Source organism: Mycteria americana, chromosome 8 (genome assembly GCF_035582795.1).
Source record: "Mycteria americana isolate JAX WOST 10 ecotype Jacksonville Zoo and Gardens chromosome 8, USCA_MyAme_1.0, whole genome shotgun sequence".
NCBI lineage: Eukaryota > Metazoa > Chordata > Aves > Ciconiiformes > Ciconiidae > Mycteria > Mycteria americana.
The window spans coordinates 37,815,697-37,836,076 of NC_134372.1; the positions used below are offsets into that span (position 1 = coordinate 37,815,697).

The 20,380-nt window shown below is 36.9% G+C and overlaps 1 protein-coding gene across 6 annotated transcripts in view; it reads right to left on the reverse strand.

Moving 5' to 3' along the window:
* ANKRD27 (ankyrin repeat domain 27) overlaps window positions 1–20,380 on the reverse strand; it is a 47,718-nt gene that overhangs the window by 20,918 nt on the left and 6,420 nt on the right. For 4 of the 6 annotated variants that reach the window (XM_075510744.1, XM_075510746.1, XM_075510743.1 and 1 more), the window contains 16 exons: window positions 15,965–16,095; window positions 14,691–14,801; window positions 13,462–13,618; window positions 11,840–11,994; window positions 11,465–11,524; window positions 11,327–11,380; window positions 11,175–11,240; window positions 11,021–11,097; window positions 10,525–10,646; window positions 9,505–9,583; window positions 8,493–8,625; window positions 3,325–3,417; window positions 2,365–2,492; window positions 1,832–1,914; window positions 934–1,049; window positions 66–158 (listed from right to left, as the gene is read on the reverse strand). In XM_075510744.1, coding sequence (XP_075366859.1) covers window positions 66–158; window positions 934–1,049; window positions 1,832–1,914; window positions 2,365–2,492; window positions 3,325–3,417; window positions 8,493–8,625; window positions 9,505–9,583; window positions 10,525–10,646; window positions 11,021–11,097; window positions 11,175–11,240; window positions 11,327–11,380; window positions 11,465–11,524; window positions 11,840–11,994; window positions 13,462–13,618; window positions 14,691–14,801; window positions 15,965–16,066 — 1,629 coding nt within the window. In that variant the 5' untranslated portion in view covers window positions 16,067–16,095. Of the gene's footprint in view, window positions 1–65; window positions 159–933; window positions 1,050–1,831; window positions 1,915–2,364; window positions 2,493–3,324; window positions 3,418–8,492; window positions 8,626–9,504; window positions 9,584–10,524; window positions 10,647–11,020; window positions 11,098–11,174; window positions 11,241–11,326; window positions 11,381–11,464; window positions 11,525–11,839; window positions 11,995–13,461; window positions 13,619–14,690; window positions 14,802–15,964; window positions 16,096–20,380 lie in introns of those variants that run through there. The other 2 variants (XM_075510749.1, XM_075510747.1) reach the window with 2 other exon arrangements.

The window sequence follows — 20,380 nt, forward strand, 5'->3', positions numbered from 1 at the left end:
CGCATCACAGTTTAATTCTATTCCATTAGAACATCCATTTAGTTTGTTACAAAACAATTACTTACATCCTCGTGACCATAAGTGCAAGCTAAATGAAGTGGAGTATTTCCATTATTGTCCTGAACATCAGTACTTGCCTTATAGTGCAATAAGAGAAGCTTAAAAGAAAAATAAAAGTAGACATTTAAGTAACTAAAAAATTAATGGACAAATTGTTACTCTGTAGATTCCTTTAGGTTTCTAGCATGATAAAGCACTTCATGAAAAACTAGCTATGTCTCTCCTGTTTCAGACACTACCCTCTTGGTATTATAATACTATTTTTGCCCTACCCTAGGAACCAAATAAAAGCTGCATCTTACATATTCAGAGTTGTCATTGAAAAAATCTACTGGAGCAAACACTGCAATACCTATACTACATGAGAATTTATCCTACATGTTAAGAGTCTATGTAAGTGAAGACACAGCTTAATTTCAATAATGCTAACTGAAGAATCTCACATATATAAAATTCAAGTACACAATAATTAATGTGGTTACGCAGTCTATCCTAAACACAATGTGAAGTCATTTAATTCATTCCAATGACTGCAGTGGTTCTTCTGTCTTAAGAGCAGAGATGTTAACAGGCCCTCCATTTGTACTATGTATTAGAGATTTGTATTAACAAAATGGATGAATTATCAGGCATGCGTAGCTGTCAATTGCTTGGTTATTACAAATAGCTGAAAACCTTGCAGTACAGGAAAAAATAAAATATCATGCAAACTACAGTGATAAAAGAGCCTCAATTCTGACAGTGTACACAGTTCTGGTAAAAGCTTCTCAGAAGACCTAAATGACAGTAACAGTAGAACAGCTTAGTAAGAGTCATATTATTATTTAGGTTAAGTATTTCTTTTTATTTCTAATTAAGCCTTTTGGTGCTTACTGTAACGTTTTGATATCCCTTCTGACAGGCAAGGTGAAGTGGAGTTGAACCATGGTAATCTGTAGCATTGACAATGGCTCCCTTGGCTACTAGTAAATCCACTAATGATGTTTGCCCTTGAAAAATATGCAGACATTAAAAGAAAGAAGTAAACTTTGCACAAGAACGTTGCTACTTTTCAAATTCATACATGAACTATAAACCAACATACCCTGCATTTCTGCATACCATGTTTCTATATACTGTATATTCACCTCCTTAGTATTTAGGTTTTCTGTTGCAGATTACTCAAGGTCAAAGCTCCATAAAATAACCTCCAGCTAAAAGCAAGCTATGCTTGTATCTTATGAGTAAGAAAAGAATAGAAAATAAAGCCATGTCACACAAAGCACTCTCCTATTGTGATTCAAGATAATAATAAAAAAGGAAATTTTTTATTAAAAAAAAACTCACTAAGAAGATTAATATATCTTCTAATAAATGTAAGATCAATGGCATAATGAACATTACAACACAGGATATGGTACAGATCTACCATGCATAGCCAGAGAGAAAAGATTAATTTCTCAATCTGCCAGTTCTTTAAAACAAGACTGTTTCTGATGACACATTTTTACTTTTTTCACAGCTGAAGAAAGAACTACTGTGGTAACCACTAAGGCAAAAGTAAACAGCCAGCAAACAAACAAACAAACAATAGCTTAGCCAGAAGGAACTGAGCTTAAAAGAATATACAATAACTTCAGTCTGTGCCAAGATACCAGTTTCCATAGCAAATAAGCAGAAATCAATTTAATGCAAAATTCACTCTTTAACACAAAGTTGGAAAACATACTAACATAAAGATAAGGAACATAAGGAGTAGAAAACACTAGTGAAGAAAACCAACAATACTCACCACAAATAGCAGCTATATGAAGTGGTGTATATCCCCGGTCATCTCGGGAAAATGGAGTGATAATGGAAGGATCATTCAGTTTCCTTTAAAACACAATGGTTTAAAAGCAGCTCAGTTACCTATACAGCAATGGTAAGGAGGAAAGAAAGAGAAAAATTGCCAAGGCCAACAAATAACTGATCTTGGAACTTTTTATCCTTTATCCTTCCACATTGACAAATTATTCTATACGGAGTTTTACATTTTGTTAAGAGATGTGGTTTTGTCCAAGGCATGTAAGTTAGGTTCAAGAGAAGAAACATTTCACACCATATTTACCAAAGCACATACAGCCCCCATCACAAAATTGGCTGGTTCCAAGGCATTCAGTATTCTCCTAATATTTCTTCTGCTTTTTCAAACCACATGAATGTACGCTCTCTACTACATCCCGAAGTGCTACCAACTTCCTCTATAACCAAAAGCACTATACTTTCTTAGATGAAGACTTTTACGTAGCTTTTTGTGTATTTGTGGAGATGAAAAGCGCTTACCCAGAAACTAGCTTCTCACATTTGTCACAGTAACAGAGCGGATGACACATTTTCTGTACAGTGTCCTTATCACTGTCACCTTGACTTAGTAATCGCTCCACTTCCTCCCGATTACCTGAAGCAATATGCTGCAAAAAGCCAAGAGAAGAAAGAGAATGAGGAACCAATATAAAAAGCCTCCTTTAAAGGAAAGAAAAAAAAAAACCCACCCAACCACAAAAAATAGAGTAATTTAGTGAAGCACAAAACAAAAGGAACCGATTATAAAAGACATGTATTCAAGCATTAGAAAGCAGAAATGAACAATGTCACAGCACAAAACCCCCTAATGGACATTCAGTATTAAAAAGAATCTGTTCTTGGCTTACTTCACTTTCTATAAAAAATTAAAACAATTCCTATTGTTCTCTTTAGACTCAGTCACAAAATTGAGCTCCCTCTGTGCAAAAACATTTCTATGAAATTACTAATTCTCTAGCCATAAGCTGTGAACACATATAATTAGAAGCTCTGCTTTATATCCTTGTATAAGCAAAATTCTTTTAGAATGCCAATATGAGATTAACGTATAATATGAAGTAGCTGTCAGGTGACCACATTTAAATTATTTCAGAAAACTCTTTCAATTTCAAACACTAAAAGCTGTGAGAGACAATCAGATAGTAATATCACATCTGTGCATTAAATACGTCAATCAATACCAACAGCAGTAGCATTTCATCCTCATTTGCTTTCATATTTCTTAGAACATGTACTGAAATTCTTAAGATTATATTAACTTGGTAACATTTTGTCACAGAAATGCACTAGATTCAAAACACACTTTTAGCATCTACTAAAACACATTTCACAGCACTAATATAATTAACACTGCATTTCATTTCAGAAAATCGCAGAAAGGAAGGGATATAAATGTGCAATACATAAGTTCATACATATTCTGCCATAAAAGTTATTAACCTTAAATAAGTAGTCTATGGGAGTAGCAGACATCTGTGACAATAAGTTCATCCTTTGTCTTAAAAGCAGCTTGTCACACAGTCTCTCAGATTCCTGAAAATAAAATATATAGATCAATTATATATATACACTCATTTACAGGCAAAAGTAAAGTACCTTAACAGTAGAATTAACTTTAAAATATTAAACGCTGTATTTAGCACTTATGAATTATCAGATGCACGTAAAACCTAAATCAGTTTCACATTTAGGATTCTGAGACTTAAAAGACTGCACACCTGCTGTTCAAAGAAGTAATAAGTAGATGATCACCAGAATATTCCTTTACTGTAATTCTCCATGAACTAACTAAGCATTAATGAAATTATGGTTGTACCATCTAAAAAAGAACACAGCAAAACTGGAAAAGACATAAAAACGACATCAAGAGGTGCAACAAAGCTTTCTTACAAAGAGAAATTAGGATTCTTCACTCTGGAAAAGATTTGACCTTGCTACAGTGGTCTATAAAAATCACAAAAAGCCCAAAGGAACATGTGAAAAAATCCGCTATTCTCAAAATATAAGAACTGGGATGCCCAACAAAATCATCACACATTAGGTCTGGAGAGAGAGTAGGGAGAAGAGAGAGAAGAAAAAATGATTTCTTATTGTAGAACTCATTGCCATAGGATGTTGCAAAAATCAAAAGTATAAATGGACTCAAAAAGGCATTAGACAAATTCATGTAAGACGTGTCTACTGGTGGCTAATAAAAAAGATGACCCAGATACAACTCTGACTCAAAGACTCCGCTGAACTCTCTGCTACTTGCTGCAAAATAAAAGATTGTACCAGGTGAAGCATTACTTTGCAGCAGATTCATTCATATAGTTTTTCCTATTGGTCCTTTTGAAAATTGGAGATTGAGCTAAGCAGACATGTAGTGCAGCGCTCACATTGGTACTTCCCATTTTCTGAGAAATCTGAAGATACACTTCAGGATGCGCTGAAGAGTATATATACTTCCAAAACCAGGTTAAAATTCTTAAGTAGAGTCAGATTTTGAAATGGCAACATTGAACCTCACATGAAATAAAAGAACAATCCAAAGAAAACATTTTCTAAGAAAGGAGATGGAAACACTTGCACATAGTTGATTCTGATCAACCTCTGCTTATGGTTGGCAGTGAGTATCATTTCTTTGGATGTTATTTTTGGATAACGACTATCTCCTTAGAAATGGAAAGACTCCCAGCATCCATCAAACTGAAGACCACTGCGTTTAAGATAGATGCCCATATATCAGATAAACTTTGATGGTTTAGGATCCGGGCTATAGCTTCTGCAAAGACCAGATATAAATGAGTAAAAAAAGTCTGACTCTCAACATTAGTAAGTCAGCATGAAGTTTAAGAAACCAGTGAACTGCAAATAAACAAGATCACCTGAACACCAAAAATAAAGAGTTCAGATTTTCTAGAAATTCAATCACTCAAGTTTCAAAATCAACATAGATGCCTCTCATAAAGCTGTCTAAAAAAATCTCCATTGTATAGCAAATAATGTAGTTAAAGACATGATTGTGAGGTCTAGAGATAAAAGTCCAGATCTGTACTTCACAGTAAGTTGCTTGTATTTAGATACACGAAGATGACAAATATTCACCGATTTTTCAAACCTAAGTACTTTAGCTAAAGATACCTAAGCATATCTTTTCAGAATTGTAAGGCACATAACACTAGTCTCCTTTGATAGATAATTCAGCAACGATCAGGACTAACTTCCCTAAGAAATATTTGATCGAAAATTTTACTAACTAGAAAAAAAATGTTAAAGCTTTACTGCTGATACACGTTCCTGAAGGGTAATCAGAATTTCTAATATGAATGCTCACAGACAGCTTTATACTTTAGTATGGAGAATCTAAGTAACCACTAGCAAGACCTACTGTAGTTTTAGTACTGTTATTTCCACAGTGTATTTTACCATATATTCCCTAAGTGGAATAATTATTTCAAAGAGTCACTTGAGACAGCTATCCTTATATAGAGGTATTATCTTAATTATTATATAGATCAGAAAAAAAGTCCATCCCAGGTAAAACTACACATCTTTGAAACTGAAATACGGATTGGCAGAATAATCAGATATTGGTTGAACTATTAAGCAAGTTTGGGCCTTCAAAGACAAAACTTGCTTGTACAAGCTTTACTTGCACTCCATGAATTTAAAAAAAATTGCTTTGAGTGGGACTCTCAGGTATTTAAAATCTATATTGTCTAGAAAATACACATCCAAACATTAATGATCTTTTTATCTAACACTACTCTCTAGAGAAATGAAATATTTGTACCTATGAGGGTGTACCTGTATAATGACCTATCCAAGGTGACTTTCAGACTACAACTGATGACTTGGGGAAATTATCTCCACCCCCCCTCCCACCCAAACACTTTATTAGCCCCAGTTTGTGTTCAAGTCTTCCTTTCCTGGCTTCTCCCACCTGCACTTCCTCCACGCCAACTTCATTGCCACCTACAGCTCTTTCCATACAGGAACCAAAATGCTGCCTCTTCCCCAGTGGCTGGCTTTAACTCCCTACTGTATACCTTACTTCAACCCTCTGAACTAGAGGGTCTTACTACACATTAGCTGTGCATAGGAACATAACTAAGGTCCAATACTTATTAACCAGAGTTCTAATTAAATAAGGGTGACAACTCCCAGAAAATAAAATTGAATCTTCCATGCTATCAGTTACATACTTCTCTGTTCCCCACAACCAAAATGTCTCTCCAAGACTTGCATGACCTTGGGTGAAAGGACTTGGCAGGTGTCTCCTAAGTGCAATTTTCTTACTGACATGAGGGTGATAATATGCCCTTTTTCCCCACAGGATACATTAGTTCCCTGCTGAGTTTTCTTTATGTAGTTAGCTTCATTAGGGATTGGACAACAGCATTACTCAGCTGCCAGAAGCTCCATCTGAGGCCAGCTATAAAATTAAGTGTAGCCACAGGAGGGGCTGTAATGAAGCCCCAGGGCACAGCACCACTCCTGCTCACTTAAATTCCACAACCCCTTCCAGCACAATCCAGAACAGGAAACCATAGGGCATCAACATGACAGCTGCTGCTGCTTTAAACATAAAGTTGATCTCTTACCAGAGAATAAAGGAAAAATTCATGAAGGGAGAGCAATGCTACTAGAAGTTCCTACCATGTTCCTCCACCTCCTCACTACCCTTTTTCAATTCCTGTCAAGAGGCTATTTGCTACCTAGTTTCTTCCTCTTCATTATGTGCCACCTTCTTCTCCCTTACCCTACACAAAAGAGAAAAAGGGTGGTTTAACTCTCTTCTTTTCAGCTGTGCTAGAGGGCAGGGGGTCACCCTCTTCCTTGTCTTCAAGGTTCTTTAGTTTTCTACCTCATCTCAGGGTGCTGCCTTCAAGCTCTGTTGACTCCTATGAAAGGCAATGTAGAAGAAAGGAGTTCCTGTTGCACGCTCACTGTACTCATTGAAGTGAGAAAGTTAGAGGCTAGCACTCTATCTAGGTCTAAAGCTGATCCAGCTGAGGTATAGACAAACACTTACTGCTTGCTCTTGCATTGGTGCAGACAGCAATGTAAGCAGTACGAGACTGCCCTCAGTTAGGCTTCTCAAATATGTTCATCTTTCAAGACAGATGCCTCCCAAAGAAATAAATATAGTATCTTAATGGCAGTGGCACTTAAGTTAAAATCACTCGAGAGCAACCCCAGTATAAGAAACTGCTATTCTTAGCTATATAAAGGAGGGATAGGACCAGGCATTTAATAGGAAACAGTTTTTATTCTAGAAATGTAAGTCTTTTTTTTTTTCCAGTTTGCTGGCAGTGTTGTGGAAGACAATTCTACTTTAGTTCCAGTTCTCCATCCAGACCACCAGCATTGCTATTTGTATATTGATTGTTCATGATAGCCAAGTAACAGCAGGACCAAAGTTGTCTGGCAGATTGTTTTCTTTTTAAACTAACATTTATTTTTTTTTAAACATAATTCAACACAGTATTACAGACAAGAAATACCACAGTCTCTTTACAGAAAGTGAGAGAGTGCCTTTTTTTTTTTGGAGTGTACAAAACAAACCTATGCACGACAGGTTCATGGAAAGATCCCAGAAAAGAATGAAACCAAAAATAACAAAAGGCTAAAATGTTACTTTAAGTGCTTCTTCTTTAAGATTGTGCCCCAGGTTGTCCCATCCCAAGCCCTGCACACTGAGCCATTATTCTGGCCCCTGCAATTAGATTCCAGTGCTTTGTAGTTGGGCAGACTGAGGCACGTTGAATTCACTCTGGTTCCAAGTTCACTCCTTTTGATTTCCACATCAGATCAGGAGAACCTAATTTTGCAACAGTAGAAAGTTTTACAGGAACAGTAAGACTGGATTCCTTTACTAAATAAGCTACAAAGTTATTAAACCATAGAAGTTTCTAAAGTCACATCAATATCATCCTTGATTGGCCTGCAGGGATTTGACCTGACAGAAGGTCTAGTTGCCCAGTAGGAAATAACTCATGCATCTACAAACTTCCTGCCCCTGCTAGGTTAGGGATCCTGAGAGCCAAATTTGACCTTCAAATACCACCTTATCATAGTCCTGCACTCCCACTACACTATCGACTTGGTGCAACATAGTTATCTGCACTGCAAACACATTGAATTTTTAGAGTACGAAAATTTACTGAATAATTCTAAGTTACACTGCAATCTCCATTCCGCTAGCATAGCGAAGTTTAAAATTATTAAAGAAAAATCTGTTTAAGCTATGTCTACTCTCAAGTACTGCATTGCTTTCACAACCATGATAGAGTATAAACAGGAAATATTAAACTTACTGAAGACTCAGCTGTTGAAAATAGTGCTGTCATTTTTCCTCTAATCATATGAAGAGGCAGACTTGACATTTAACTACTTCCTCAAGGAATATACAATGAGCAAGTATTGCTACAGGATTAGGACTTCATTGTAGTCATTTAGATCATTTTAGTGTTCACTTCAGGTATAGTTACTTCAAGAGTTCCTTTTTTGCACTTAAAGAAATGAGTTGTTAGCTGTTTGTATCCTCTGACTGAATTTACTCCCAGTGGTACACAGTCCTACAAGCTTAAACACACATTTGACAGACTTTAAGAGTAGCTTACTGTTGATCTATCAGAGAGGTTGCCTTGTCGTATGTATTCTATTGCAGCCTCAATTGAGGTTAGACAGTATCCCAATTCATCCTTCACTGAACTGCAAAGCCTGAAGTTCTTTATGTAACTCAAGTTGGCCATCCTGAAATAAAAAGTTAAAGCCATGAACCACTAAAAATAAGACAACACTAGCATGGCATATCTTAATACTGCAACTCATCTTAGGCAATCCAGGCAGACGATAAGTGTGGACTAAAAAAAGCTTCTAGAAGGATTGTTAGGCTAGCAATACTATGGCTGTTCTGAGCTTCATAGATGGATCAGAACTCTACTTAGGTCTTAACTATTCAATGAAAAGTTATTAATTGGATATAAGGAATATGAAGGACAGGATAAGGACAGCAGTGGGATATTGTTTCACACATTTCAAACATGTTAATGTTGCAAGCACCATAAGCACCAGTGTGAAGTGATAGCTACAAATTAAAGGAAAAATACTAATCTGAGATATGGGATACACCAACACTAAAATTCAGTTCAGTTACAGGTGGAAGGTCTAGATACACTTTTATTCATAGTGAGGAGAGATAAACACAATGGCATAGGCTAGCAGCAAGCAATTAAGCATTTGAATCTAGTTTCTCTAGATGAAATGAATCAAACATCTAGAAGCTGCATAAAGGTTTTGCAGCCCCAAACACAGATGAGGAAGGACCAGTCTGTGAATTCTATTGACATGCAGATTTCATATAGAGATGGCCTCTCATTACAACTTTTTTCTAGTCTGGGAATCAAAACAGCAAAGACACAGTACTTGAATTCCTGATAGGTCCTTCATTCAGTCACAGCTGTAATACATCTTCACTGTTTGTCGTACTAAAAATAGTTTTCTGCATTGCATCAGCCCCTCTTACACTTTCAGTAAGTTATTACTACATGTTCAGAAACATTTGCCCCTACAGCAACACTACATACAATATGATATGATGGAGCTCTGTATAGCCAAAATATAGTTACATACCAGTTTGGGATTTCTGTTTTTACAAGTAAATACAGCAAAACAGAGAGAAGATCATCTGCACACATGGTTTCCATGTTAACTAAAAAAAATAAATTACATTTGATGTTAGTCATGTCATGATTCAAATCAAGACAATACCTATAAGTGGAGTTCCACCTCCTAAGACTAAGGGCCAGCTCTACTACTAGAGGATGCATTGAGTTACCAAGGCAGCCCTTCAAATGTTCTCAATTTCCCTTTAAAATAGGTACCAGGAGCCAAAAAACAATTACAGTTTGTACTGTACAAATTGCAATATTTGACTAGCATCCCCTCCTTCCTATACAGAAAGAGCCAGAGCACCTGCTCAAGATTTCTGAAATCCTTGAGGACAGAAAAACTACCCTCTAAGTTTTCCATAACCCAGAATTCTTCCTGAAAAAGGACAAGATGAAGTAGGGAAAGCTTAAGTTGATTGTACTACTCCATTTCCTTAGTGGAAGTATCTTCTTTCTCCAGGCTAGACAAAATAAATACTGGGTTAAGAGGTCCACGCTTTCCTATCACAGAATCATTCCTGTAATCCATGATAGCACTTTGAACACAGCATATGGAAGGTTTGTTTGTCCCCCACCAACACTGCATTTGCAAAAGATGCACCTCAACAGTATCAATTTCAAGATTATCAAGGAGCATGGACAAATAGACAAGAATGATCCAGCAGTGATCCTCAGTGTTTAAGATGGATCACCCTCAATTCTTCTGCATAAGAAAGTGTCCTAGCACATGCAAGCTTCTCACATGCTCTAGCTAACACACATATAAGCTAACCAAGTACCCCAGCTCACCCCATGAGAAACAATGCTGAAGTGTCTATCTTACCTCTCCATTTTGCTTTTAGATACCTGCAAGGCAGACCCCAGTCTAATTGTGTTTAATCTACAAATGCTATCCAAACAGCTTGTTTATATATCAAAGTGCTTTGTGCGTATTGGTTAAGAAAAAGTTTTAAATTAAGTTATTAATTAACTAATTACTGACCTCTTTGGCTAGGAGATTGCATAATAATTTGTACCACTTTTCTTAGACAAAGTAGCTTCTGTTGAGGAGAGGTACATTTGTTCAACTGACCCAGTTCTCGCTTTGCACGTGGTATATTAAAACTACAAAATAATTTGAAAGAAATTGTTAGCATACAGAGTTCCTGTACAGGATGTCCAAAACCCAAGTTTTAACTTATTCAGAGTTGAAATGAAGAATGGCATTAAAATATTTCCATCTCTACTCCAAGTAGACTTGCATTTCTGTACCCTGTAGATTGAGAGGGAAGCATAAGAATGTAAGAGCAAAGCAGATAATGATCAACGCAAACACTGCCCTAAAATGACACTTGCAAAGATTTACCTTTCCATCTCAAAGGAATGAAGTATAAGAAAACTTGCTATTGTCTGAAGGAAGACACTTTTTGGCTGGCCTGAGACCTATTTAAAACAGGATCTCAGTGACTCCTCAAAGAGGCCACACAATCATCTCTCACCTGAACTCAGGCTTCACTCCAATGTCTTTTTGCTGCAGGTCTTGAAGGCTCCTCGTGATTTTGTTAAAAGCAGCATCCTAATCAATAGAAAGGCAACAGTTTTTTTTTAAAATGCATTACATTTATGTAACTAATCTTTAGCAATCAAACTTACCTCACTTGCCTCAATAGTCCCCACATATTTGAAGACTAGATCATAAATAGCATGGTGGATATACATCTGTAGAAAAAAACCCAGTAGTTTAGGCATGAAAGGGAGAGTTAAAAATAGTTTGCTAATTATTTTCCTTCATTTCAGATGCTTACTTCAACTGCTTGTTTAATCAGATTCATCTGCTCTTCTTGCTTTGCAAGCATCTTCTAGAAAAGGACAGCCATACAAACAGCAAGTTAGATAATTTATTAAGCACTATGTACTATATATTTAGTGGAATAAGTGTTTACCAAGTGTGAATCTCTCAAAAGATGCTGGAGACATTTGGTATAAAGTGCACTGACAGAATCCTGGAGGGGAGAACAGAAAAAAAGCATTCAGATTCAAGTTAATCTGACTTGAAGCAACAAAGCATAAATAAGCAAAGAAAGGAAGTCTTCCCTGCCTTAGAAGTGTGCACTATGGTAAAATTTTTAGCTAGAAAAATTGCCTTTACCTAATAGTTAAGATATGGTAATTCACAACTAAGAATTCTACTTTCTCCCTTCCCACCTTCCTCAACTCTAGACTACTCTGACACAGAAAAGCTCAATAAGACAAAGATATCCAGAACAGTGAACTGAATTATATTTAGTAAGTTAAACATCAAGAAGAAAGATACTGACTATGTAGTGGCGGAGGCTTTTCCTTTCATGTTCTTTAAATGTTCTATAGAAAGATCCTATGTATTTATCAAATCTCTCACAGTGCCTTCCCAAGAATTCTCTAACATCTTCAATATTTTTAAGAGAATAGGAGTTTGATGAAGCTGTTGATTCACCTAAAATGAAAGCCAAGAATTAACACATAGGTTTAATATGTATGCATGGTAAAGTACTTTCTGTCCCTACATACACAGCCAACTTGTGTACAATATTGTTTTTAGTAAAAGAATTTAATACATCACACAGAGTAGGCTCTCTTGCCTTTTATGTCAAGTATGTATTTGGAATAGCTAAAACTGATTTCACATGCTTTTTTACCCTCGGGTAATTTATTGCACATACACAACTCAATCTGAGTGCACATCAAGCTTGAAAGTAGAAGAAAAGCACATTACAGTATTGACTGAATGCCCATGCAGGAAGTCAGTGTGCTCTAAGTGAGCTGTAAAAATCCCATCTTGGATTTTTACATAACCTATTCTTTAGACACATTTTCTCTGAATGGGAGAGCAAAGTTGCTTCATGTAAACATTAAGCCAAATCCACTTTCCTTCTCATAAGACAATTGGATCCCTCACTTAAAATTCATATTGCTTTTGCAAGAGTTTTTTTTAGGCAAGTCTTTCATTTGCAATCAAAGGCAGCCAACTAATAACAGGCCTAGATCTCATTCATTTCAAATTACTTTTGAAATTACAAATTACCTCACTTCTGAAAGACTGCTATACAACTACATTAAGTAATTGCCAAAAAAAGGAACGCCACAAGAATATTTTTAGGTTTAGATTAACATTTATAGAATTTAAGCCTGTATGTATGCCAGCTTTTTTTTTTTAGAAAAACTTCCATACTTTGCTTACAGTACTATTTTCACACTACCCTAGTGTGAAAGTACTTCACTTTGTCATCATTTGTTTCAAATAGATATTCTTATGTATTTAGGAAGACTAGATGTTTTTATTTCAGAAAAAGCATATGTTTTAAGAAGCTTCTGTTCCTTTTAATTAGTAAACACAGATTGTTAAACAAAATTCACAAGGAAATCCTGTTACATTCACAGCTTTAATAGTAGCCTTGGAAATAGCGTTCCAGCCTTATCAAGAGCACTTTCAGTACTAGGACAAAAATTAACACATTCAATTTAATGAGACAGGCTACCACCAGAAGAGCTGCTACATAACTATGCTATACAACCTCTGACCACTGATGATGTGATCACAAAAGAATTTACCTCTCCAATTTTTTTTATGCATCCACCTTGCATCTCAAGACACATGTCACATTTCAGACTAAATCCCTTTAAGCACTCAGCACTAAAAAAGAACATATTGGATCAAGTATTCCGCAGATGATTTTTAGTGCTGAGACTGGGGCATAGACCCTACAGAATTAAGTTTGCCTGGCAGCAACTTAATATTTCTCTCCAGCAGCATACCAACATCCACCCCAGCAGGCCAATAAATGCCAAGAGCTTTCAGCCAAGCCAACGCTTCTCAGAATGAAGGAAATGTATTAAGCATATCAAACATATGAATTTGCTCACTGTGCAAACAAGACCACCAAGTTAACACTTCAATACATACTTGAGCTTTCAGTCTTTTCCAATGGATGAGCTATGCACAATATACTAAAGCTTTCTTCTTTTTCATTGTAAAATGTTTCCTCAAAAAGAACAGGTACTGAGAGATTATAATTAAAACCAGATCCTAAAATGATGAGGTTTCCTTGTATGAAGATCTCCTGAAACAAAATGAAGACCAGATCAAGTGAAAAACTCCACCAGAAGAAAGTTACTCTTTGGCTTCTGCATTGCATAGGTACATTTCCAGGAAAAGAAGAGAATCTTACAAGAGAGGAAAGCCCCAGATTCAAGAGATTTCATATTCTCATGCTGTGTAGACATTGAAACAAAGACTCCTTCAAGTCTATAATGGCTAGCTAAACCTTACTTATACCTACTTTCTTTAGAAGTCTACTACTAGAGGAGGTTTCAGACAATCTCCAAGGTTTAAGTGACTATTTGACTTATATCTAGATTTTAGACCACTTTTAGTAGAAGGGAAATTGAAAAACAACTTAGAATTTGGGCCTAAGTCCAGCTTCAGAAAAACACTACACATCTTGTCTACATTTCTCACACTCAGCTTTATCTTCTCAAGCAACTCCAGTGCGGACATCTGCAGTAGGAAGATCTAGATGATAACCTGAAAACAGGTGCAAAATCTGAGACTGTATTGCAAAATTACAAGTGAAAAAAGTGATCCTATGCAGTGTTAGCATTGGTTATCATGGCTTGCTGCTACATTAGTCAGTTTCTACTCATTGAACTATATTAATATATCAGGCCTCAGATACAACTTGATGCCACCATAATTTTGCTTTAAGCCTTGGTGAACTTGCATCTGCATACAACATAGGCAGGCCACCATTTGCCTGAAAGCTAAAGAGACAGTTCTTAACTAAGTGATAAAGGCCCTCCTGCCACACAACAAAACTCCTAACAGCCACAAAACACAGATAAATTGACAAAGTTCTTCACTGAAGTAGTAAGCAGAAATCAGAGAGAGTGTTACCATCTGAACAGGACAACTACTTTTGTGTACATGCCAAAACTACAACTTTTGCTAGAAAGCAGTATATCTCCAAGAACCTTGGCTTAGATGGGGAACATACTACTTTTGCCAGTTAGCTCTAACTCTTACCTACCTCTGCTAGTGAAGAGAACCATTAGTTCACACTATCAGTCATCAATTGCAGTGAATCATTTATTGGAGTGTCCCCAAGCTATAACCAGATACCAAAACAGAAATACCTTTCCATTTAAGGTCTGAAAATTTTCTTCTAGCGGCTTCAGAACATAAGATTCGAACTGGCAGGTAGAAAGACTGTTGCTTGAAAGGCTTCCTTTGCATGGAACCAACACCTAAAAAAGTTAGATCACGCTTTAGAGAGAAATGCTATGTATCACCAGCTAAATACCAATAGCTTTTGCCCTTTAGAGGCAAGTAATTGAATCTGGCTTATAAACATTTACTAGCAGATGTATAGCAACTATAGGTGCTTTTGTTTAAATAAAAAGGAAAGGCCATTGACAGACATGCAGTCTGGTGATTACCCTAAGGCTTCATTTAGTGACTTATCTGAAAAAGGATGACAGATGTAGACAAAGCAAACAATACTAAGAGAAGGAGATTAAACCTTAAGTTACTGAGCACCAGTCACCTGAATGACTTAAAATTAGGCAGCTAGTAAAATTATATTTTCAAACTAAAATGAAAATCCATCAGAAAGAAGAAAAAAATCTAAGATAAGAAACATCTTGGGTTTACTGCACACCAACAGATCAGCAGTTTGAGACAAATTCTTAATTAGAAAGCAACACATTATGAATACAAACACTGTATACATGCTGAAAAGAAACATCTCGTTGTCAAGGAAGAGATAAGCATGAAGCAAATGGTTCTTTCGGTACTCAGCTTTCAGAAATGGTGTTAGAACACAGACAGAACCAGTGAACAGATTTTAGCATTCCAACTGATCACATCACTATGTTAAGTCATACACAAAACCCTGGCCAATTTAAGGTTTAATTTTATAATCAGGTAACTATAACCCCCAAGTTTAATGGGGTCTCCACACACTTAATTTTGGATGAAGACTAATTGCAGAATACCCAGATTAGAAGTCTTAAGGACTGGAGTTTTTATTCCAGCTTAGTTTAATGGCTTTATTTTGCCATGTAAAATGCTGTCAGAAATGAGTGATTGTCTGTCCAGCAGGGATTTCAAAACATCAATCCCATCTTAAGTTACAAGTGGAAGAATACATAACTTTAGTTCACAGCAAAGAAAATAAGCTTCCTGTAAAGTTTAGAAAAAACACCAACTTTGACCTTTTACTACCATGCAATATATCATGTGGTCCATTTAGTAAATAACAAGAAACTGAAACTAAAAGTTGCTCTGGTTTACTTCCAAGTTTTGTAGGCTTGCACTAATCTTTACATGTGTCATAGTAAGCATATGGTTTAAATACATATAGCTACTACTTAATAAGCAGCTTTTAAATGTACTTATTTATACGTACAATACCATGGAGTTCTGCAACTTTGCTGCATAGATCAGGACGCCGCTTCTGAATGGCCAAATAAAAGGGATTTCTCAAGATATCTTCATCATACATAGCCATATGGACTTCAGATATTCCAAGGAGATTTTCTAAAATACATGTAAGGAATGGTTAATGTATCATACGTGGTATCTGTTAAAGCATAATGTTCAGGAATACCTAGGGGGCACTTTGATTCCTCTTGTCTAAAAGGAAAAAAAAAAAAACAGTCTCAGGTCTTGATGTAAGCAGCCAATGGCATGCTTAACTAATAAGAAAGTAACTATAGTTACTCAGAAGTTATTCAGAAATATTATTTTCCATGAATATACATTTCCAATTACATAGTTATCCTCAATGTCTCCTTAGGCCTTCCAGGTATTGGAGTCTAATAACACATGATATGTTTGGACAAAACTTAGGAGAGGAGGAGAGAAGTTAAGACCTACATTATTACCACTTTGATATACAAGCTAACTTGCAGTGCTAATCTAAAACAAGCCAAGAGACACAAATTAACAGCTTCTTTACAGCAGATTCTACTGCTTCACAGGACACTGATGCTTTTGCAGTATGCTTATGCAAGTCTTAAGACTCAACTGTGTAAGGATTACTGACTGACACACATCAATGAGACACCCAGATAGTGTAACCAGAACCCTTGTGTAAGGCAATCCCCAACTTTCCAGGGAAAGTTACAGGAAAGAGGTACACCAAGGAGATAGGAATATCCATGTCACAATTAAAAAGTCACTGTGAAATGCATCATTTGTGGTCATCTCTACTCCCATGCAAAAAGTCTCAATGATCTGAGGTGAGGCTGATGCGTAACATTGAGCAAAAAAGTGACTGGAGACAGAAAACCCAACCTGTAGGCACTACAAAAGCTATCACTAGGTGTGTCACAGGGAAAAGATGATCTCTAGAGGCACTAGACACTCGACTGCTTGCTTCCTCAATTCTAATTCTCTATAAAAAGAACTATGACACATCCTAGACACAAGGGCAGGAAAAACCCTAATAGGTCCCTTCTGGAATAACTTCAGAATTACTTTATTCAGAAGAATTGAGATTAATGGGCTTACAAGTGCTTAATTAACTAGCCTGTTCTATGTCTTTTCCCCTCATCCAGCTTCCCTTAGGAATCAGTAGAAGTTGCATGATTTCCTCATGCAATTTCAGCTATATGTCCTAGGAAAGCATGAGAACAGCAGAACTTCAATTTGAGCAAGCCACCCTTACACAATCAGTATTCCCCTGTTTTCTTAAATGTAGAATTACACCTAGCACATTATTTGCTCAGTGTGAGCTTCTTATGCTTTTTCTGTAGCACTTTTAGTATCTTACTACTTAACACTGTACTGATACTAAAAAATGCCTTTCTCTCTAGATCATGGAAGAGAAATGAAGCCATTGTATGGCCGTTTATAGAGTGGAAAAACATACACCCAACTCCCACAGATTTTTAGATAGCCTTTCAGTTTCAGCTACACTGTTACTGATCTATAGTCTGTTAACTGATCCACAGTCTGGTCCCTCCTTATAATTAGGGAACAAAGAGAGCTCCCTTAAAGAGCTAAACACAAACATGATCAGCTAAAGCTGCAAACCATTTCCACTACAAAGTTATCACCAGTTACAGCTTGGACAATCTCAGCCTGAACCACTGAAGTTTGGCAGTGGCAAATAACTGCCTCAGGCAGAGTTCTCCTGGGAAGTTCCAGATAAAATGGTTCATCTGCTTTCAAAACATACAATAAAACTAAGAGCTTCCATGAAAGAATACTAATGCAGCAGTCCCAAAACACTGTTGTTTGGAGCACAGATCTGAAGTTTGCTTACACAAAGGGGAAGAAAATATTTGCTCATTGACACCTTCGAAAGACTAGCCAAGTTCAGTAATTACAAGACTTCAAACCTAGAAGTGCAGCTTTGCACAAGATGTGCCCTACCACAGTGCCTTGGTAAACAGGATTATCACCAGTAATTCCACAGCTGATGATTGGTATAAACAGTTCCTGGCAGGCAGCTGCAACCCAAGTTCAAGCAGCAGGCTTCCTCAGCCAGTGGTGGGGGAAGGAGAAAAGGCAACACAAGCCCAGCAGCAGGTCTGCTGCAGGAACACATCTCATCACCGATCCACAGAATATCAGGGCTAAGACAGACCTTAATAAGCAGGACTAGTTAGCCACAAAAAAACCCACCTGCCTGAACAGCTGGCTAGGCCACAATTCCAAGTAAGATCTTAAATGACTGCAGCTTACAGTCCAAACATGAATCAGTGACAATTTATTATATGTAATAAGCCAAGCACCAAACAGGGCTGTATGTAGTCACATGTGCAGCCTGCAAAATAGTCTGCCACAGCAAGACTTATTTTGGACTCCTACATCCTTTTTTGGGTGCTGCCCTTCAGAGGAGATGAACTGACTGGAGGAGAACCTGAAGTGAGAAAGGCAAGAAAGCCCTGGAAGCAGGATCCAAAACATGAAGTACAGTGATGTTTATACTGAAGAAACTGCATGAAACAGGCAAGAACATTTTTCCCCAGATGGATCAAGCTCTCAGTGACAGGCATTTTTTCCCACATCAGTAGAAGAAATAGGCCTTAGCTGAAGAAAACAGACTCAGATTACAGATCAGGAACACCATTCAAGAAAGAAGATAAACACATGTTTTAGATTGCTTGGCAAAGCTATCAAGTATCATGTTGTAAATCTTTAAGAACCTGTTAGACAAACCTCTACTAGAGGTGATAATGGACACAGCGAGGCTAGGAGGCTAGATTATATGGTCTCTCAAGGCACTTTCCAAATCAAGCTTTTATTGATGCCTCAGTGGGCCAACTACATTTTTGTCTGCCTTTTTATTCGGTGAATTCATGTTCAGTATCTGGTCAAGTGGTAGATGAGACTGCTATGACCCTCCCCAAGACAGTGATGGAGGAGATATTAGCATGCCATGTACTGTGTCAGGGAAGAGAGCACATTGACACAAGAAGGCAAACCAAGCATGAGACTGCAGAGACAAAACTGCAGTGCATAAGCATTTCCAATTGCTATAGCTATATTGCCACTTTTTCAGCTTAACAAACCTTTAAGTCCAAAGAATTCTTCCTGTAATAGGGAGGGGGAAAAACACCACATTTCACAAATCCTCCTCATCTAAAAACCTGTATCTCACCATCAAAAAAACCTGATAAGCTTTGTCTACAAAGGAATTAAAAACATTTAATTCCCTGGCAAAACAGGTGGAAGAGATTTATCATAGGCAGGGAGCTCCCACAGAAATCCTGAGCTTATGAAGCTTGCTGTCTATATGACTGATGTAGCTCTTAAATCATTGCCTAGACCTGAAAGAGAACACAAGTAACTACAGTACTTTAAGAATCATTTCAGTTGACATATCACAGGAAGAACTTGAAATTATACTCTTCAGTTCCTGGGTCATGAGTTACACACCACAAATAGCTAGTTTTAAAACATTTAGTGACAGCCATGTAGATTCTTTTACTACAGAACTACTAACAGGATTGACTCACACCGAGCTCCAACAAGAAATGGAAAGAAACTGCATTCAAACATTGAATTCTGGCACTTCAGCTACTGTAATGCAACTAAGATGCCATCAACATGCTGTAACCCAATAAGGAACTTCTAGTTCATATGGGTATTTGTCACCCACCTTGAACAGAAGTAGATTGTGAGCTCTGAACTGCTCACCACATGCATGTTCCTACACAGCAGGAAATAACCACCACTAGCCAAATTAGTACTGTTTTGAGAATCACAATTGTGAATTTCCTTCCCTTTTTTCTCTCCTTTACCCCTGCATCTGCTTAGTGCTACATTAGTGGATAGCTATCATATCCGATTAAAGTGTGGGTATGAAAAAGAAAGGGTGGAATACTTATTAACTGAAACATTTAAGTTACTATATTCACTTGGACCTCCTTTACCTATCCACAGCATTCTTCAGAGAGACAGAAGTGTAGATGTATAAAACATCTACAATTTAAGTAATTACAGAAAAACAAAGAACTTCATACTAAACTTAAATAGATTAAGTCTACAGAATCAAGAGTACATTAAAGCTTCCCCAAATTTTGGGTCAGGCATTTTTGAGATTAAGTCAATTTCTTTCCACCCCAAAAGTTAAATGCATCTGAAAATACTGGCTAATGCATTGCTGTAATTCTAGGAACACATTAGAATACTCCGTTGAGAGTTTGTTGGCAGAACACAACATCCAACTTCAACCTAATTTAACTTGGAAGGGCAGCACCAGGGGGATACAGACTTATTCTTCTAGTTGCACCTTGGACAGCTTTAGATTTACTAACATTACAAAAGCAGGAAATGTACAAAGCCTTATATACATTACCAGAACTGTTTA